The sequence below is a fragment of the Anarrhichthys ocellatus genome, unplaced genomic scaffold, assembly GCF_004355925.1.
Source record: "Anarrhichthys ocellatus isolate YVR2014 unplaced genomic scaffold, GSC_Weel_1.0 scaffold27, whole genome shotgun sequence".
Taxonomy (NCBI): Eukaryota; Metazoa; Chordata; class Actinopteri; order Perciformes; family Anarhichadidae; genus Anarrhichthys; species Anarrhichthys ocellatus.
In genome coordinates, this window is record NW_022280057.1 from 595221 (window position 1) to 616050 (window position 20830).

Here is a 20830-nt window from a genome sequence, read left to right on the forward strand (position 1 = left end):
AAGGTCAGTGTAGTCTGATTTTATTTTGAATAACGAGTGGTGAATAAGCTCCATAATCTGATGGTTTGATCTGATTGTTTAAATAGTTATGTGTAGTTAGAACAAAGTAAACAAAATATAAAGGTTCTGCTCTATTGTGTGTAGTAATTTTGGATCAGGGCTGAAGTCAAATAAGCAACACGTTCTCATTCCAACTCGTCACATACTGACGTATGTGTTCGACCCACTTTCTATCTCACTGGGTAGCCCAGTCGCAGTATGCACGTGGTTAATGTTGTGAACTCAAATAAAAATATTTGCATATGTTAAGGCAACCAAAAGCATCACATAAAATAATTACCTGAACTTAGTAAAACTTGAACATAACATAACCTAATTAGAGAAAAAAACATGTAACTTTAAAATAACTCAACAAGAATTTGGGACACTCTATTGTGCTTGTTTGTTTTGTTCTCCGCCTGCTCTAAAGCATTTACAATCATCCAAGCTGTAGATAAAAGCACAACTTGCTTCAACAAACCATTGTGCACTTTGGAGTGAGAAAACTTTCTATTATGTTCAACTGACCCCTTTCACCAACAAACGCCACTTTTATTCAGCTTAGACTCTGAGGTATGTGAACTTTAAGTTTAAAGTGAGTATACAACATGAAAAACACAGAATGCGTTTGATGCCATGCAGTTTTTAAACAACAGACTGTGCTGCCATCTCATGGCAGTGACGGTTAAAGTCATGCCTGTGAACCCTGTGTCCCAGTTGTCTTACTCCTATCATTAACATTTTTTAGATCTGGCGACTTGGTGTATCTTTTTCCTGCCCTGCAACTGCCTATGATGTCAGTTAAAAAGAGTATGTACAGTATTACAAGGCTTGTAGATTCTAGAAAAATAACAAGCAGGTATAATGTGAGTGATGACATCACCAGCTTATACAAGGACTGTTTGTTTTGAATGCAAACTTATTTCCCAGCATTAGGGCATTTACTCTGGCAGGGGTCATTTCTTCTTGTCTTCTTTAGCGCTTATATCAACATTCAACCCTCGCAACACAGCATTACAATTCCTCCTACATGTGCTTCAGTCAATGTCAATATGTGGAGTTTGTTCCTTCAGCGGAGCTGAGCATTCCTCTGGATTCAAACAACTCGATCAAATAAACAACATCACAGTCTGCGTAAACAAGTGACTTGTGTCACGTTGTCTCCATCAGTTCAGCTTTATTCAGTCAAATCAACTCTAATGAGAATGTTCAGGTACAGCCATTCAGTCTGCTGTTTGTCCCTCCTGCCACAGAGGAAAAATAGAACAAATTATATCATTCTGTTTTCAGGATGTAATATATCATTTTTTTTCACATGGTACATTATTGAGTGTGTAACTGTCTGGTCATTTAATTTCAGCACAGATCAGAACAGCACATAGCTGTTCTGATCTGACCATTTGACTAATTCATAATTCTTTATCATGTGTATATCGCTTCAGTTTCTACTTTCTGATTGTTACCAAATCTTGCTCCATTCACGGTTGCTATTCCATTACTGATGTTGAATCAAGGACAGACTCGCCTCCTCGCTTTCTACCTTGAAAATGATTGAATTGACATTTAAAGTGAAAGGCACCCCGTAGAGTTTGTGACCACTAGTAGCACCATGAAGCAATGTTTTAAGAGTGGGTCACTCTCTTCTTAGTTTCTTAATGTTCATGCACACACAACACACTACATAGTTCTTCAGGCGGTCTCATGCGATTCCGCTGATTGACAATAGGTGGCAGTAACCTGCCATGAAATGCAGAAATGTGCTAACATAGGCAAGAAAGAAGAACACTGCAAGCTAATGTAAACAATGTAGGTTTTTTGATTCTTCCAAAGAAATCTGCTCTGGTATTGTTTCATAAGGTAGGAAATGTATTCAACAAGTTGACTAGGCCCAAAGCACACACATGATACACTATATTTGGGTAACAAACTTTGAATGTGAATGTCATTTTGATTGTTTAGAAAGGAAAACAACATAGTACTGCAAAATAGTTGACATTGGTAAATGTAACGTGAAATGTCTATTTTCTTTGTCCCTAATTGTGTTAACAGCACTATGTGTACAATCTGAATGCTTCCTTGGTGTCCACGGGGCACAGAGATGAATTTGCTGAAAGTAACATTTTCTACAAACAGAAAAATGTCATCAAAATGATCTAAAAGTAACAATAAGACAGCGCTATAAAAACTCTACACGTGGAATTTTTAACTGATATCAAAATAAATAAGGACAAACTCTTATTGAGATTCCCTTCTTTAAAGGTTGCTGGCTGTTGTTTTTTCCAAGATATATTTAAAGAGAGATAAAAACACAACACACAACCACACAAATCATGATTTTTCCCCTTTTCTCCCTCAATGTCACCATTTGAATTAATCTCCTCCCCACTAGAAAACATTCAGATGAAAAATATAACTGACACATATTTGTATCCAACCCGCCCTCATAGGACCCCCGAACTAATCCAAACATCAAGGCCCCAAATATGAATGAACAAAAGAAAAGGTGGAGTTTATCATTTTAAGTGATCTAACTAACTTTGAACCATAAACAGGACATTTGTTCGGTCATTAAGCAGAATGCATTGTGTTTCAAGCTAAGTGTGTACAAACTTTGTAAAGTTAGCTGCAAAGGGAACTTTCTTATATAAAAGAATAAGAGCCAGAAATCTGTAATACTAAAACACAAAACCTACTTATGTATTAAATTTCAGTTCATAGGCACAAGGACCCAGCAGAAATAAACACGCCTCTCACCCTCCTCTGCCTTCCTTCCCTCCCACTTCCTCCTTCAAACCCATGTGCTGCTAGAGGAGAGGCATGTGTGTGTGTGTGTCTGTGTGTGAGTGTTAATGAAAGACAGTGAGAGGGGGTCACTGGTGAGTGCAGGGTGTTTGGGAGCAGAGAGAAGGATGATGGGTTGACCTTTGGATAGCATCTCACCTTAAAAACCTGAAGAACATGGAAGCCAAAAAGATCCTCCATTTTGTGCCATCTGGTAAGTTTCACAGGGGTTGAGCAGGGTGAGAAGGTCTGTCATGCTGCAACCTGAGCCTACTGTGTCAAACACGTGGAGAAACCCTCTCTATAGTGTGAGCGCGTTTGTGTGCCGATAGCATCTAGTGTAATAAGTATTGTGTATCATATGTAGTGTCGGCTTTCATCTTTAGATGGACAATCATTTCATAACTCTTCTATTATCTTCTACTTGCCTGCATCTTTATGTATTTACACTCTTAATATTACAACCAGATAATACGAGCAAGTTGCTTTTATAGCCAGGAAAGTCAAAAGCATGTGGGTCAATATTTACAGTATGGCAATAAATAGCACATTTGTCTCTCATAGACAGTTTTTACAGCAGACTGTTCTTGATCTAGATCTGTTTTAACACTCCTACAGCACCACACCGGTGAAGGGAATCATTCCAGAAATGTGCTCCAATTGATTTAAAACTTATTGGGTTAAAACTCCTGTTGTCATAAAGTGGGAAAGTCTAGAAGTTGATGCTGCTACCGTATCATATAGTCCACTCTCCCAGTTGGCTTCTTTTCTTTTACCACACCACACATGCAACACACAAGCTGTTCATAACTATTCAACGGAAAATGTGCTATTTTGATAAAAAGTTAGTCTTTCAAGTATTTTTCCCAGTGAACGTTAACAGGTCGAGCTTCTCCAATGTGAGGATTTGCTGCTTTTCTTTGTCTTATGTGACAGCAAACTGAATATGTTGTTAAAGTTGCTCGGACAAAACCAGTGTTTTGAAGAAGAAGTAACCACGTAAGGATTCTTTCACTATGTCATGACTTTTTGAGACCAAACTATTAATTAATGAATGAAGAAGATAATTGGCAGATTATTCAATGATGGAAAATAGTTTAGTAGCAGCTCACAACAAGTAAAATGTATTTCTTGTTCAGTGCCATCAAAGGGTTAAAAAATCCTACTTGTATTTTCCCAGGTCGAGGATTAAGAAGATTATCTTGCAGAAAAATGTCTAATATTCTAATCTGGCCTTCCCACTCTTATTGAAGACATTCTCTGGTTAACGGTGATGATAATGTGATACAATTGGGATTAAAAAAGGAACTGTATCAAACCTACAGCATCACCATCCTTTGCTACTATTATCTTCAGATTTACAACCGTTTTGCAGGCTTTATGTCATCCACTGTTAACTATTCCCCTGAAAACACTTCAGTCCCCCAGAGGATTAATGGCATACGTCTTTCAGACTTCTTTGATGTCGAAGTGAGAAATAAACCCCGTTAGATGTGTACTTTGGTTACTGAAGTGCATCTTGTCGGACTATGGTTAGTGTTGGTCCAGTGGTCATATCCATCGTGCTGGATAACCAAACATCAAGTCGTCGTTATCGTCGGCCTCTGAGGTGTTGAAGTGGAATGAGCTGTAGTTCCTCCTTCCTGTTGTTTGCTATGTTTCAATAGGAATGTGTACATTGTGACCTGCAGAGTGCACACTGTCCAGCACGGCTGCCTGCACCAACCGTGCTCAAATTATTTTTTACTACGAAGCATGAAATTGACAAGGAGAAAAAAAAAAGTCAAAGCGCCAATGACCCTGTACACGTACGAACGCCGAGTCCCATCTGCCTTGATGGTTTGACCTTGTGTAGTTCAGCACAGAGTTCTCAGTTTTGCAGCTCTTGTTTCAAAGACCCAACAAGGATTCTTCTGTTTTGTTACTCCTCATGGTCATCCTTTAGATAGCAAGATGGAAGGGATTAATAAAAGATACCTAAGGCGTTAAGTCAGCCTTGTTTGTCCAGTCAGATAAAGAAATCACAGACATCAAATCATATTAAGAGGTGGGTTGGGTTGTGAGAGTTAAAAAATACTCAACAATTTTAGATTTAAAAGTTCTGAGAAAAAAGTGTGGATGAACTAGTGGTAGGAAAAAAAAAATCTTGAATACGTTCATATTTGCGGTTTGACGCACGCACATATTAAAATTTCGGAAACATAAATAAATAGACATTCAGTTTTTGAATCACGGTGAAACGGCAGTCAGGGCGTCTTTGTCTTGAGTGATGTGGTGTATTTCCGACACATTTTGATCAAATGTGGACACATTGGAATAAAGCAATTCATCTACATTGTAAGATGAAGAGGAAGAGGATGAAGGATAAGTGGTCATGTATATCGGTATTAATAATCGTAATATTTAAAAATGAAATATTGATAGGGTAACAATGCACATATTATAATATTGTGGAAAAATCCAGAGCCTCTTAAATTACGCTTTTGCATAGTTTTGGTTGCAGACTCTGCACACTCATTTGAGTATAAATCATTTGCCAAAAGTGAGACAAAACGCACAATAAACAAAGTAAAAAAGTTTTGTCTAACAAATTCTTTATAGATATCGTATATAGATATCATGAATTATTTTCGCCACGATAATCATGTTGTGAAATGCTGATATTGTGCCAGCCCTCAACAACCATGCCTTCTTGGCCAACTGAAATCCAAACTCACACCTCTGATCCGTCATATTGCTGTGCCAGCTACTACGACCCAAGAAGAGCTGTTTTATGTGATGGGTGGGTTCAGCTAGTCACGATCAATTCAATACGAGTTATCAGAAACATTTTAATGTTTTGCACAGAAAACAAAGGACATATTTTTATTATATTATATTATATATTATATTTATATTTATATAAAAATAGTTAATAAACAGTATAGTTAACACGTGGACAAAGGATTAGAGCGTAGAAAAATATATATTTAAAATATATATCACAAAATATCACCAAAACCTGTTTTGCTAACAGGATCGGAAGACTATTTTAAGGAGCACTGTCAATGTCATTAGGCTTGACTTACACTTCTGTCACTGCCAATGTCAACATACTGCACACTAAGCACCAGGAAGTCGGCGTGTCTGCCAACAGGAAACACACAGGCATGAGTCATCGTAACACACGCCTGCAGAAACACTGCAAAGTATCTTCTCCGATACACTTTTAAATGTCTCACTCACTTTTGCAGCACAAATTTGGTTCATGTCTTCACATCAATTTCACTGTTGGAGCAGAAGAGAAACTGTTCATTAGTGTTTAGTGGAAGTCAGTCTCTAGCCTTGATCACGCTGATAAGATATAGTGCAGAGAATTAACAACAAACTTGACCTTTATCTTTATGAGACGAGACAGTAAAGGTCTCAGCCAGGCAGACTAAAGTCATCCTCTGGCACAAACAGCTCGTTGCAGGAGCTGCGAGGTCCCCTGTTGTCTGCGTAGACTCCTGTGAAGTGGAGGAGGCCTGGGAATGTTCCGTCTAATCTGCTTTGAGATATAGCCTTGCTGAGGAGCCCCCCTGGAGCCAATCACTGCCTCGGGCAAGACAAAGCTCATCTGTACAGCTACAGCAGAGTCTCACAGACACATGACCGCTTAATACAAACATCGGACACAGCTGGTGTCAGATTTTTCTTGTAACCGATAAGGAAGGGTTTCTTTTTTCCGTTTCTCAGCATGAGCCGTTTTTCACTGTCCTCTTTAACATCTCCTTAACTTACATCCACTTTCTATCTCTGTAATTTATACAATGTGCCACGCTATTGTAAAGGTCCGAGTGTGCGTCACACTGGCAATAATGATTCAACAAGATCAGATATTTCAATTTCAGTGTGTGCAGCTGAAAAGGTGGAGGCCTGCTGGTGAAGGCAGACTGTTTTTATCACTTGAGAAGTGAGAGCTGTTGCACACAGGGTCAGTCAACATGGAGTCCAGTTTTATCACCATGTGTTGGTCAGTTTGTGTCTGAAAAAATAATTGGTCTGCAACAAAGGGATTTCAGGTCTTAAATATTTAAGATGTTATGGTGTTGGTTTATTAAGGTGCTGACCATCAATGTTCCTGGTTTGACTCGGGTCGAGACTTTTGTTGCATTGTGTTCCCCGTCTCTCTCTCCCCTTGTTCCCGCCATTTCTTTACTGTTGACACTCAACTCAGAGTATAAAATATATATAAAAAATGTAGCGGTGTGAGTCCGTGTCCCCTGCAATCCACAGAAACCTTTGACCAGACACGCAAGTCTCTAACATTTATGAATTTTCTTTATTTTCTTTCAGTTTTCTGTAAATTGAATTGGCCTCCATTATGGTCTAAATGCTGTGACAGACTTCTTCACATTGCCAGGGGAAACGTGTCCTTAACGGTAACTGCAGCCCTGGTGTATGACGACAAGGATGGAAAAAAGATTTGGATTTTGCATTAAATCTCAGAATTGAAGCGGCAATAATCAGTATTTTTATATAAAAGGGTAGCTTTGGTATGTTTTAACCTGGACTCTAATTTCTCATGTGCGACTTTGGGGAAAACATTTGGTCCAGTAATGAGGGAGAGCGCTGCAGACGGCAGTCACTAAACAGGCTGCAATGTAATCATATCAAGCAATTCCTCACCGTCAGTGTGCGTCCACTAAAAGTGTCTGTTTTTTGCCACTGACTGGCTCAGATTGTTATTTTAAGTGGAAAGGACTCTACAGAGAAATATAACGCTACCTGCTCAACACTAAACAGCTGACTGACAAAGTTAGCTGGTGAACATAGTGGAGCATTTAACAGCTAAAGAGGCAGATGTTTCCCTCAGGACTTGGTGGAGACCAAACGGAGCTAAAAGAGAGAGAATATTGGACTTAAAGTCATCAGGTGGCTAAAAACACAACTTCAAATGAATTAATATACTGCACCAAATCAGTTTGATGTGTTATTTAGCAACTGCGTGATAATATACGGGGATAATAAATCAACATTTTATATTATTATATGACGAACTATGATTGCAAGTCAATACAAACAATAATGAACATTTTTAATATAAAATACTTTATAATAAACATTGGGCATGAAGTAAATATTTGTCTTTTCTCCTACAGAGGCTCCATCCACCGGGAGGTCCAAGAACGGATATGTTTTCCAAGAGATGGGTGCGTAGCTGCAGTAATAAATGTTATTATGTACTTTGATTGCTTTTCTCAGCATGTGTCCTGTTCTTTTATTTACACCAGATGATTCGCTTTGCAAGCACAGACTAAGTAATTCAGTTTATTTTCCTTCAGGTTACGAGACGGAACACAGTACTTTTTCGCATTTACATTTATTGCAACAGCTATTTATGCAAATACCAATACTGCTCACCGATGACCCATTTCACAAGCTGCTGAGCGCAGCCTCTGGTGTGTTGAGAGGTTAATTAATGGGTAAATAATGAGGCAGATCATCTCTGAGTCAATGATGGGAAGTGGGAAGAACCAAAGCTCAAAGCTTTGCTCGTGAAGGGTTAAGGGTTAATTCTCTAATTATGTCTGGCTGTTTCTTTCTACCCTCATAAAAGCTTGTGGTCGAGATGCCATATTTATCTTCTATACAATTAAGGAATTTACGAGGGGCTGCTATTGTTATATTGCTGCATGTCTGGTTTAAGTTTTTTTTATTTATTGGGTCGGTCTCTCCCTCTGCTTGTCAACAGATGGCAGAGGGGTGGAAGGGAAACATAAATTGTCCTTTAATGGAGACATTGTTAATGGGGCCGGTGTTGCATCTTAACCTTGTTTCAAACAACAGTTTTATCTCACAGTTAGGGTCATCTATGAAATGACCGTTATTATTACTAAATTGTAAAGTGAATTTACTGCAGCAAAAACCAGTAATTCTGAAGAACAAACAGTGTAACATCGCAGCACTGCAACAAGCTCGGTTGAAATTGAAAACTTGACTGTACTCGACTGTGACCACTTATGTTTTATCCAACAGAGCTGCAGGCTGGGGAAGAGGAGGATTCACCGGCCACTCACAAGGATCACATCTATGACAAACAGATCCATGTCAGTGTTTCAGGTTTGTGTTTAAACATGTTTAGTCTGTGGTGTGATTTGTTATAAGATTAGAAATTAGAGAGAACAAATTCCTCCCATCTTTCAACAGTACAGTTCATTAGCTCATCGCAGTCCCGTGAAGTTACATTTTGTTGTGACTTTCATTGTCTGAGTATAATTAGAAATAGGAATCTGTGTGCCAGCTCTGATTCCCCAAGTCATAATAACTGAGACAAAGTTCATGGACATGAACTGTCAGCTAGTGCTCCCTATTAACTATTAATACCTGAGAGATGTTTTAGTTCTTCACTAGAATAACTTTAGATAAATCAAAGAACCATTCGCTGTGGGGATCAGAGCAAAGGTTTGGAGTTGAAGGCTGTGTTAGGGTGTTAATTAATGGGTTTTATGCTTTTATTTGCAGATCCTGAATGTCCTGTGTTTGGGATTTTGAACACAACAAGAAAGGTAAGATTTGCTTTTCCGACTGTTCCATTTTAAAGCTAAAATCCTCAAATGTCAGCTCACGCTTGATGTTTTAAACTAACTGAGAACTGAGTTAAAGCAGTGAGCTGCGAGGGAATGCGTGTATTGAAGTGCTGTTTTTGCGATGTTCAGTCAGCAAAATCAGAAAACGAACCTTTCACCTATTTGCACTATGACAATATTACATCATTAATCAAATTGCACTTGTCCTTGGCTCACACTAGTATGTGAAGCCAATGAACTTCCAGGAGGAAGTGCGCGCCCACAGAGACCTGGACAGCTTCCTGGCCCAGGCGAGCATCCTTTTGGAAGAGAAAGCTGCCACTCTGGACGAAGTCCTGCGGCGAATGCTGACTCACTTGGTGGAGGACGGCCACAGCAGCTGTGATGCGGACGAGGTCATGAACTCATTGTTCACGGACGCAGGAGGGAAGGAGTCAAACGGTGGGCGAAACATATTCGAGGCAATTTGAGATGAAGTGTTTGCCTCAGATGATACTTGACACATCAACGTGAAAGCTTTTTTTTTCTTCAGCTCATTGAAATGTTCTCGTGCTCCCACAGTTCACCTTCTGTCAGAGACCATTCAGGGTGTGACTGCTTCTCCCACTGGCATTCATTACCAGCAGTCCTGGCTTTGTATTCTGTGAGTTCATCCGCAATAATATTTACATAAAAAGGGTGCTATTGTGACTAATTCCTCCAGGCTCAGTGAATGTTGTGGGTAGTTGCTGAGACTGTACAGGGACAACAACACGACAGAAAAATCTTTTCTTTGGGAAAGTCGTTTTGTTTTGGTTTCAGGAGTGGGGCTCTACTTTACACCTGCTAATACAGAATTCTGCACAATCAATCATTTCTACACCACTGATCTAAAAATAAATGATTTTCCTATCAATCCAGCTCCAATGTGAGGAGCCTGCAGAGACGCCATGTCTGCATCGCCCGTCTGGAGAGGCCACAGAACTGGGGGGTCAACTGCTGCGAGGCCCGATATGTCATCCTCATCCTGGCCCCTCCTCGAACGGTTAGGGCCAGTTCTCAGTTCCTCTAATCAAAACTCTCTTTCCTTTTGAGCAATATGGTGGCTTACAGCAAACTACTTTCATAATATATTCATTGTTTAAAACATTTTAAGGAAGAAGTGTTGGAAATGTTACTACTTTTAGCCTCTTTAACGTGAATATTTGCTGGTTTTACCAGGATAACATGATAGTAAACTGATAATCTTTTAGAATTTATCGACAAACCAGGAATTTGAAGATGTCCTCTTGGACATCTGATATTTCATTGACCAGATGATTCATAGATAGAATGTTATTTTCCACCCTAATTAAGTGCATTCAGAGGAGCCACATAGATGCACTTTGACGTTTGGATCTGGCTGCTGACCTTTTTACATGTCGACTTAATCGTCATTCTTCAGGTCACACTAAGAAAATTGTCCGTCTATCGGACTATGAAACTCCACAGCTGTGTTGGAGTTGTTATTAAAGGTCAAATTTAAAGAGTAACTTTCTCATCATCCTTTTCAGAAAAGCACCAAGACGGCCATTGAGTTCGGAAGAACATTTGCCACGATGTTCTCGGACATTTCCTTCAGACAGAAGCTACTGGAGGCCAAAACCCAGGAGGAGTTCAAACAGGAGCTGGTCAACCAGCGACAGCAGCTCTCCGTAGTCACTGAGAAGCCGGCCGTAGAGGAAGTGGAGGACTCGGATCCACGTAGAGGGAAACCACTTCAGGTGTGAAAGAAGAACAAAGCAGGAGATGTGACACAGACAAGGACGTATTGGCCTTAAGGTTAAGGACGTTGTATAACTTTTAGAACAATGGAAAAAAAAAGGAAATTTACAACAATACGGAAACATAACCATCCCTGACAAGAAGCTACTAATAAAACTAACATTTATATTCTCTCCCTCGCGTTTTAGAGTAAAGTAAAGTAGTTGAGCCAGATTATCTGATTATCCTGTTTCCACACTCTATCAGCCAGGCCCGATGAGCTAGAAGCAACTGGGAAACAAACTGAAAAAAAGCTGCCAAGTCTGCCATGGCTCTGGCAGCAGAATGTGTGCAGCTCCATTTAGTGATAAAATACTTCATTATGTCCAGTGTTTAAATTTAGAGGAAATGTGTGGGCTCAGCAGGAGAGAAGAGGGAACACCCAGATACTGCCTAGAGAAGCACGTAGCTGGGTCGTAAAAGAACAAAAAAGAACAAACAACAGGTTGAGGCTACACCTGATGTCCTGAACGGCTTCAAAACGGCATTTAAATGTAGCTGGCCAAACCAGCTTTTTAAACTGTTCTGCAATTCCAAAGTTGTGTAATAGAAAAACAAGCAATGATGGACACTCGGGTGTGCCCGTATCTTCAATCTTACACAAGAATATTCCTCCTCAAGTGTCTCTAAAAATGGATTACGCTCATTCTAAAAACCCAGCCAGCACATGTTTGAAAATGTATTTTTTTTTTCTAAATTAATTTTCTCTGTTTATAAAATATTTTACCATCTTCTGTCACTCACAAAAGTCAGTCAAAGGTATTGTTCAATGTGAAGTCGTGTCCACCAGTAGCACTGTAGGGAGTGGAGGGGTTAAAAAATGATTGAAATGGGACCACTATGTCAGTAAAAAGGAGGGGAAAAATAAACTCCCTCAACACAAATACAGTGCACATTCCTCATGGGTGGAGGAAGTATTCATATACTTTACTGAAGTAAAAGTACTAATATCACATTGTAAAAACACGTATAATGTAATGCATTGAAAATGTTACAATGTACTTAAAGTATACAAAGTAAAAGGTACTCAATGTATGAAATGTCCCCTGTGACTGTTATACTATTATATATTACATCACTAGATAGATAAATTAAAAACAATTAAATGGAAAAGCATCACATTTTCACCTTTGTGAAGCTGAAACCAGGACATGATTTTGCCTGAAAAATGAACGAAAGAAATCAAAATAGTTGCAAATTAATTTCTGTCAATCGATTAATAAGTTTATCTACTAACCGTTTTGTTTTATTGTAAAGTAACTGTAGCTGTCAGATACACGAAGTGGAGTAAAACGCACAACATTCCCCTCTTGAGATGTAGTGGGGGGGTAAAATACTCAAGTAAAGTACATGCACCTCAAATCTGCACTTAAGTGCAGTTAATGTTCTTACTTTCCATCACTGACATTCCTGGTATATTTCTACTGCTTATATCTTGACAGACACAATTATTTCTCACATTCTAAACCACTGCAGTGTTCAAACTGATGGATGTATTATTCATAACGTATTTAATCAAGTATATTTCTTCACACTGACTGACGTGTCTAAATGACTAAATTCTGTCTTTCTTCACAGTGCACAGATTTCTTTAAGTTCGGTAAAGGTGTTTATGACGACCTCCGTCGCAGACTCCCCCTCTACCCCTCAGACTTCACAGATGGTACTAATATGTTCTTGTAATGCTTCTTTCTAGGCGGGAACATATCTATTTAAACTAATTGCCTTTGCTGCAAAATCACGAGATGTCTTTGAAGATATCCTCACATTTTGGCTGTTGAATATCTGTAATAAACCGTTAAATAATCCATCAAGGTATGCATGGGAAGGACCGCTGTCTGCTGAAGTACACTACCACAGCTATTTTCCTCTACATTGCTATTCTACTGCCTGCCATCGCATTCGGTTCGCTGAATGACGAAAGCACAAGAGGAGAGATAGGTACGGACTCCTGTCAACGTCCTTTAATACAGTTAGCCATTTTAACCTGAAGCATGACAACTAAGTGAAGTTGTGTTGTTTTGACAGATGTTCAGAAGACCATTGTCGGCCAGAGCATTGGAGGAGTGATCTATTCTTTGTTCGCTGGCTCACCGCTCGTCATTCCACTGACCACTGCGCCACTGGCCATCTTCATAAGCGGTGCGTAATGTGCCCTACTGATTAAACAGGCGAATTAATGTGTGGAGCATATACTCTGTACCATACTGTACATTACATGCAGAAAATGCATTGTAATTCAAGCTTGAAGCTGATTGTCAGGCAGCGTCCAACAACCATGTTGGTAGCCAGGTTACCAGACAGTTCAGGTGAAAACGTCATAATACTTTAAAAATGTGTCTTTATGTATGTTTTTCAGTCATCAGAGGAATCTGCGATGACTACGACCTGGACTTCGATGCTTTCTACGCCTGCATCGGTTTGTGGAACAGTCTGTTCCTCATCCTCGGTGGCTTGTTCAACGTCAGCCTGTTTATGAAACTCTTCAAACGGTGAATACACAACAGACAGAAGTCCCATACTTGTAATATACGTAGCTAGCCGTGTGGCCATGCACTGAGGTGAGGTCACTGATAACAGAGGACGCGTCTGTTATGACTTCCTGTTTTCAGACATAATTATGAATCGAGTTAAATTTGCACTCTCGCTATCTGGGCCAACATTTCGCCTTGAATGAGCTGTTATGACTGTGTCTGTGTGAAAAACAACATTTTTATAAAACATGAACACTGTGCTTTTTTTTGACATTTGACATCTCCTAGCTCAACAGAAGAAGTCATTGCATTGTTCATCTCCATAGCGTTTGTCGGGGATGCGGTGAAAGGCACTGTCAAAAGTAAGTCAAGCCAAGGTCGGACTGCATTAAACATGTTTTGAATGCGTCTCTCTCCACACTGAAGGGGAATGTCGAAACGCCCTGCATATCATTTGTTCGGGGTAATGTAGCTCAGCAAATGTACGTATCCATCATGGTGGAAAAGCAAGCATGAAATCAATCAGGACCCCTGTTTGTTGTGGAAAAACAGAGATCTCTACAATGCAAATATAATGTGGTGTTTCAAATAGCTTCTATTGATATCTTTTTCACGAGGGTTTGACACCAGACAGGGAAGTAATGGAGGAGCATGTGATGGATTCTTCACAGCGGTCCTCTTTAAGCCTCAGGCTGTAGTTTTCTATTCAACGACATCAAACTGAGCAGAGCTTGAATACAATGCACCGCTTGATTGTGCTTGAATGGCTGCAAATAAACTGAGATCAAATACATAAAAGGGGAATTGTATATATAATTAAATGCGTCTCCATGTTGAGTCTTGTTTGTACGGCAGCATGTTCCACCATGACAAAAAGAGTATTTGTTCAGTTTCTTATTATAACAAGGAACTTCTTGTTTTTCCAAGAAACTTTTTCATGTTACAATAAAATATACAATTTAACCTTTAACCTCACTTTTTCCTGTTAAAGGCCAAAAATGAGTCTCGATTTAACAAAATAAAATATCATCAATAAATCAAATATTTCTTGTTGTAACATTAGAGGTAAGTATGTTGTTAAAACATCAATTATTACTTATTATAACATGGAAAAAGATCAGGTAAAAACAACAGCATAGTGGCACCAATACCCTCACGAAAACAAATCAGAATTAATTTGAACAAATACCAAAATGAACAAGCACACTTATTTCCACTGAATCTTCAGTTGTAGTCATTAATGCTGTAACAACAGGTGTATTTTTATAGTATAATATTGCCTTTACCTGAAAAGGATCTTGTAAAAATAAGGAAACAAGGAGCAATACGCTGCATTACGTTTGACCCTGGTTCTCATCCTTTTTTACTTTTTCTTCTTTTCGCCCTCACTTCCTAGTTTTTCAGCACTTCTACCACGGGCCCACTCTGGTGACCACAAACAGCACGTTGGTGCTTCAGCAGATTCATGAGATTCTGGAGAAGATGAAGAACCAGACGACAAACATGCTCCAGCATCATAATGAGACGGTGTCACCGATGGGACACTCGGAAGTGTCAATCTTCCTGACCGAGTCTCTGGTGTTGACAACAAGAGAAAGGCCTATCCTCTGTCTGCTGCTCATGTTGGGGACTTTGTGGCTGGGTTACGCCCTCTACCTCATCAAGAAGAGGTATGTATTATTGTATTATTTTTCCTTATGTATTAACATGTAACCAGCATGTAGAGCTAATTTCAACTACTTTATATACTGTTGAGTAGTTTTTATACTACTTTATACTTACACTCACCCACTACATTATTCTGACAGCTGGAGTTACGAGTTACTTTGCAGATTGTAATGCAGAAAATTAAACCAACTAACATTAAATCTTGCTTACATGTTAAAGCATCAAAATAATAATCTAAACGTTTGAATGCAGGACTTACACACGTACTGGAGTATATTTTACATCGTTGAGTGCTACTTTTACTTAAAGGTCCCATATTGTAAAAAGTGAGATTTCCGTGTTTTTTGATTGTTAAACAGGTCTAGGTGCTACATAAATAAAAACTACACAGCCACAAGTAAAAGTGCTGCCTAACTCAGTGTAATCAACACACACACACGCACACGCCCCACCTTCAGTGACACTGTGATGGCGACGGATGCGGAAAACCGGAAAACCCTGACCAATCAGAGCAGACCGGGCTTTGTTGGAAAGGGGGGCTTAAAGACACAGGCGAGCGTTTAAACCTAGAGTGAACACAGACAGACAGACAGACAGACAGACAGACAGACAGACAGTCAGTATGAGCAAAAGTGTTTTTTGAGCATTAAAAGTGCAATGTACGAGATTGGGAGCATTTATTTTGCAGCAAACAGTGCTAACAGCGCTTACAACAGCAAAAAAGAGCTGACAGAGCTTTCAGTTTATCTGTGGGGGAACCGAAGGAACAGCATTATCAGCTGTAACCTCTGTCTGAGAGCCGTGCAGAGCGGTGGCTGTGAGCTCACATGCACTATAATAATGCTCTGAATGTCGCATATCGCACCTTTAACATGTCCAATGAGAAACCCAAAATACAAGTATGAGCATGATGTGTCTCCTATAAATAAATTATCTGACTACTTTAAATATGAAGTGGCGTAAATGGAAGTACTTAAGTACATTAAAATACTAAATCTGTATTTATACATGGTACTTGAGTGAATGTGATTAGGGACTCAACTACTGTAGCTGCATATATTGGCACATAATTATAAAGCTGGGAGAAAAAGAGGGAACAATTACATCCCAGGAGTCAGGCAGAATGTTACAAATAGCAGTGATTTTCACCTTTCAGGTGTAATACAGGAGGTAGATAAAAGGGTGTATTTCCAAGTCTGACTCCCGGGACGTCACTGCCCCCCCTAAAACTTTCACTACTTGACATGGATTAGTTTTTAAGTGCCTACTGTAAATAAACAAATAGTTGTAAAACTTGTAGTAATTATCACATCAGAGTTGCAAGATGTTGAATATGTGTCGCTTCTTTTCCCCCCCCACAGCCCGTATCTGAATGACAGAGTCAGGGAGGTGGTGTCTGACTGCGCTTTGCCGATCTCTGTGGTGATATGCTCCTTCATTGGCTCCTACCTTTTCCTTGACATACAGCGTGAGTACAGATCTCTCACATAAAAGAACTGAGCGAACAGTACCCTTGAGACTTAAAGTCACAACCTTGGCACAGAACACCTTTCATTGTTCATAAATCCTCTGTTGGAGGCGGAAAAAAGGGAACATATTTGCTTTCAGAGAGCTTTCAAACCAGTGGGGGTTCTGCATCAAGGTGGGTCAAAGACACTGGGTTGAACGTGTCTTAGAAAAACAAAGCTTACGAGCAACAAAGCTCACTTTTCAGGCATTTCTATTTATCATGTCATCATTGTTGATAAAACTCTACTTGAGATATTAGATCTAATGTTTTCTATAAATCGTATGTACCTATTAGTTCCCGTGTTCAGTGTCCACGATGGCCCCGTCTTCAACTTCCCTCCATTCGATAAGCTGTCAGGAATGAACACACTGAGCGCGGCCGGTCTGGGTTTCCTCCTCGCATTGCTCATCTTCATCGACCAGAACATCGTCATCTCACTCACACACGTACCGGAACACAAGTAAGGGGTGTAATTACCGAACCATGACAAGGAATTTAACATAACGTGTACATGTGCACTATATGCATGTGCTGTATTGTATCTTCTGTAATGTATATAGGTTATATTGTAACGCTGCAGTCTTTCATTGACAAACCACTTGACACTTGTGTGTGTGTGTGTGTGTGTGTGTGTGTACACGTCTCTACCAGGTTGCTAAAAGGCACAGCGTTCCACTGGGACTTACTGCTGACTGGCTTCATCAACATCCTCATGTCCTGTCTGGGGTTGCCATGGATGCACGCTGCCTTCCCACATTCCTCCCTGCACGCCCGTCAGCTGGCCAAAGTGGAAACGCACGTAGAGAACGGACACCTCTCCACGACGTGAGTAAAGTTACAAACAAGGACAGAAATCAAGCGGCGCTTTGAAAGACGTCCAGACTGAAAACACCAGCTTGTTTTAACCCTTTTCACCGTCAGTTTAGAGGTTCAAACACTGACTAAAATGATTCAATAGTTATTTAGTGAAGTTTGTGATGGATTCTGCATTATTCATTTCAAAATGAAATGTAAAATATTTAAGTGGACTTTGAGATTGTTTGGTCTGAAAGAATATAGATCAAAAAGCGTTTTGATGATTATTTTAGTGTGCAAACCCTGAATATTTCCTTCTGTTATTTATTCATTCATTTTCAGTTGGAGTCTTTTGATGTAATGGTGGAATGTTTATAAACAGCAATAGAAATAATTAACTTTTAGAAATATAAAAATATAAAGCTGACCATTTGATCACATTTTAATAATGCATAATTATACTGCATGCAGATTGGAAATTAATTTATAATTCCCATTTTCTTTTAAGATATTTGAGTTAAATCATTGTCATTTAGCTGGAAAAACCCAGAGGGGTAACAAGATGATAAAAGGGAAAACATAAATTAAAATTTAGGACATGTTTCTATTTCTTGTGATATACTAGATACTTTCATCTGTTTCGGGCTCCTAAAGTTAAAATCATTCTTAAGTTGACAATCACACTAAGGCCAGAACATGTGATTAGCGGTTACAAAAAGCTGTTAATTAAGAATTGGCATGTTCTCTAGTCGGATAAGAAGTGTTTATTGGTATATTTAAAGCGACTTTTCTCTGCCTTTGTGTCAAACAGTATTGTCAGTGTGCAGGAGACTCGTCTGACCTCACTAGCAGCCAACATCCTGATCGGCCTGTCTGCCTTCATGCTGCCCATTCCTCTGCAGTGGATCCCAAAGCCCGTCCTCTACGGCCTCTTCCTCTACATCGCAGCCACCTCGCTTGATGGGAACCAGATGGTGGACCGCATAGCCCTGCTGCTTAAGGAACAGGTGAGCAGGGAGGACACTGTGATCTGATTGGTTGATCTGTTTGTTTTCCCTGTTTATCCATTGAACTTCAAATGACGACTGCCCCAAATGGCACCCAGTGGTGGATGTTTAAAGAAGTTTGGTGTCCAGATATTCAGTGGGCAGAGAAAGTTTAGGTTTAAAGTTACTTCAACTTTTACACCACTATGAGAAAAAGTATCCTGCTCAGTTTCTTGTTGTTATGAGAAAACATGAAATAAATTGAAGTTATCATAGGGTTTCTAAAAAACACTTTCACATGAAAAATACCATAAAATAATAATGGAAAACCACCAGATTTTTCATTTGTTCTACAACAAGAGTATTTACATAAACATATTGCCTTTACAGCTGCAATGGCTTTCAGCCAGTCCACTTTTATACTAGCAAAACAAAATAAGTAATTCAAAACAGCATTATAACCACATCATACTCGCTCTCCTTTGTCTAGACCTCCTATCCTCCTACTCACTACATTCGCCGTGTGCCTCAGAGGAAGATCCACTGCTTCACAGCGCTGCAGATGATCCAGCTGATCGTCCTGTGTGCGTTTGGGATGTATCCTCTGCCCTACATGAAGATGGTCTTCCCCCTCATGATGATCCTGCTGGTCCCTGTCAGGTGAGACGACCCGGGCCAACAGGGGGCAGAGCGGGGCCGTGGAAACCAACACAGTGAACGTCTGCATTGAGTTGACGTTAGGCTGAGATTCACGCCGAGCTGTTTTTAAAGGGGCACTCCACAGGTTTTACACATGAGGATCAGTTTACTAGTAAAAACAGATGGTTTTCTTGTAGACCGCACATTTTTAGCCTTAAAAACTGAGGGCGTGGGGTTTGAAAGACTTTTGTAATGCAACAATTGTCTGAATTAATGTTTGGATCTGATGGATTTATTTATATTTTATATATTTCCATAGAACACATGTAACTGTACAGTGTCTCTCTGTGTTTTATCTCAGGACCAGCCTGCTTCCCCGAGTCATCGACGCCAAGTACCTGGATATCATGGACGCCCAGCACATGTAGAACGACAGAGCTCACCGTATGAAAGGATTCACTTTCTCCAGTTGGAGAGAGGAACAGACTGAGAACTCAATAAATGTGTTAACAACTAAACAAAATGCATTTGGACTTCAATATGTGGACGCGAGCACTCTGCTGGGGACTGGACGACCACTTACACCCGCAGAAGCTTTCTCCTTGTTCATCACACATTTACCATCAATGTAGCTGATTGTAACATTACTGCATCTTTATTTCACTTAACAATATAGTCATGAAGGAGTTTCTTCTGATGTGCTTTCACAAACGCATCATGTTGTGTAATAGAGAGCTGCTTGATCTGCGTCCTACTTGAGTATAAAGTGTGATGTGTTTTACCCCCAGAGAAAACCCATCATCATATAACGAAGTGAGGAAGAATTTCTCAAATGTTAAAACATGCAGAGTGAAGTGTCACCTCACGTTGATGCACCAAACACTGAAGTCAGACATCACAAGATATGCGTTTCATCGTTTAGATGTGAAAAACGTCTGTTTTCATTCTGAGGAGACATGTAACAAGATCGGGTATGTTAGTATAAATTAGTTGTGTGCATAGTAATGTTTGGATTAAATCAAACTGTTGTTACACAAAATATATCCCTTTAATGGAACTGAATTAACAGTTTTCATTCTACTGAACCTCCTCGATATTAAAAGCTAAATACTTAACTGATACAATCACAGAACAGCACCTTCTCAGATATCGCACACTTTATTGAGACGAGGGGACAGACAGTTGTAAAGCTCTGATTGTTGAATTCCTCCAATAGATGGCAGTAGAGGCTCATCTTCAGGATGGTTTGAGATCCGGCTTGGCTCATGACGGATGTACATTTACCCGAATATTACATAAAAAAATGAGGCAGATTCATATCGTCCAGTATAAGAAACTGGGATAATAACGTGGACAGACATTTCCCCAGAATCCACCACTTTCAGAGGTTTTGTCCCATTATTTCATCTGTTTTAAGACACTTTTTTAAGCCAACAAAACCACCTGATGCTGTAATTTTAAATGCAATCCACTGCCTTTGATGTGCTCAAAATTGTTTTTCCACCATAAACGCATCGACCATCTTCATCACGAATGTTTTTCAGACATGTATTAACTGTTTGTACTGAGTGCCTTGAATAAATTTGCATGGAAAAACAAAAGGAG

General features: G+C 39.6%; 1 protein-coding gene across 1 annotated transcript; it reads left to right on the top strand.

Annotated features, from left to right (window-relative positions):
* Window positions 1-2844: 2844 nt before the first annotated feature.
* Window positions 2845-20682, top strand: LOC116391852 (sodium bicarbonate transporter-like protein 11). Its single transcript, XM_031862814.1, has 20 exons — window positions 2845-3034; window positions 7944-7994; window positions 8821-8904; window positions 9307-9350; window positions 9593-9812; window positions 9933-10014; window positions 10272-10395; window positions 10904-11113; window positions 12732-12816; window positions 12969-13094; window positions 13182-13295; window positions 13513-13645; window positions 13916-13989; window positions 15024-15297; window positions 16657-16763; window positions 17100-17265; window positions 17457-17630; window positions 18412-18607; window positions 19077-19246; window positions 19587-20682. The coding sequence occupies exons 1-20, from the start codon at window positions 2998-3000 to the stop codon at window positions 19651-19653; spliced, it is 2538 nt and encodes an 845-aa protein (XP_031718674.1). The 5' UTR covers window positions 2845-2997; the 3' UTR covers window positions 19654-20682.
* Window positions 20683-20830: the final 148 nt, after the last annotated feature.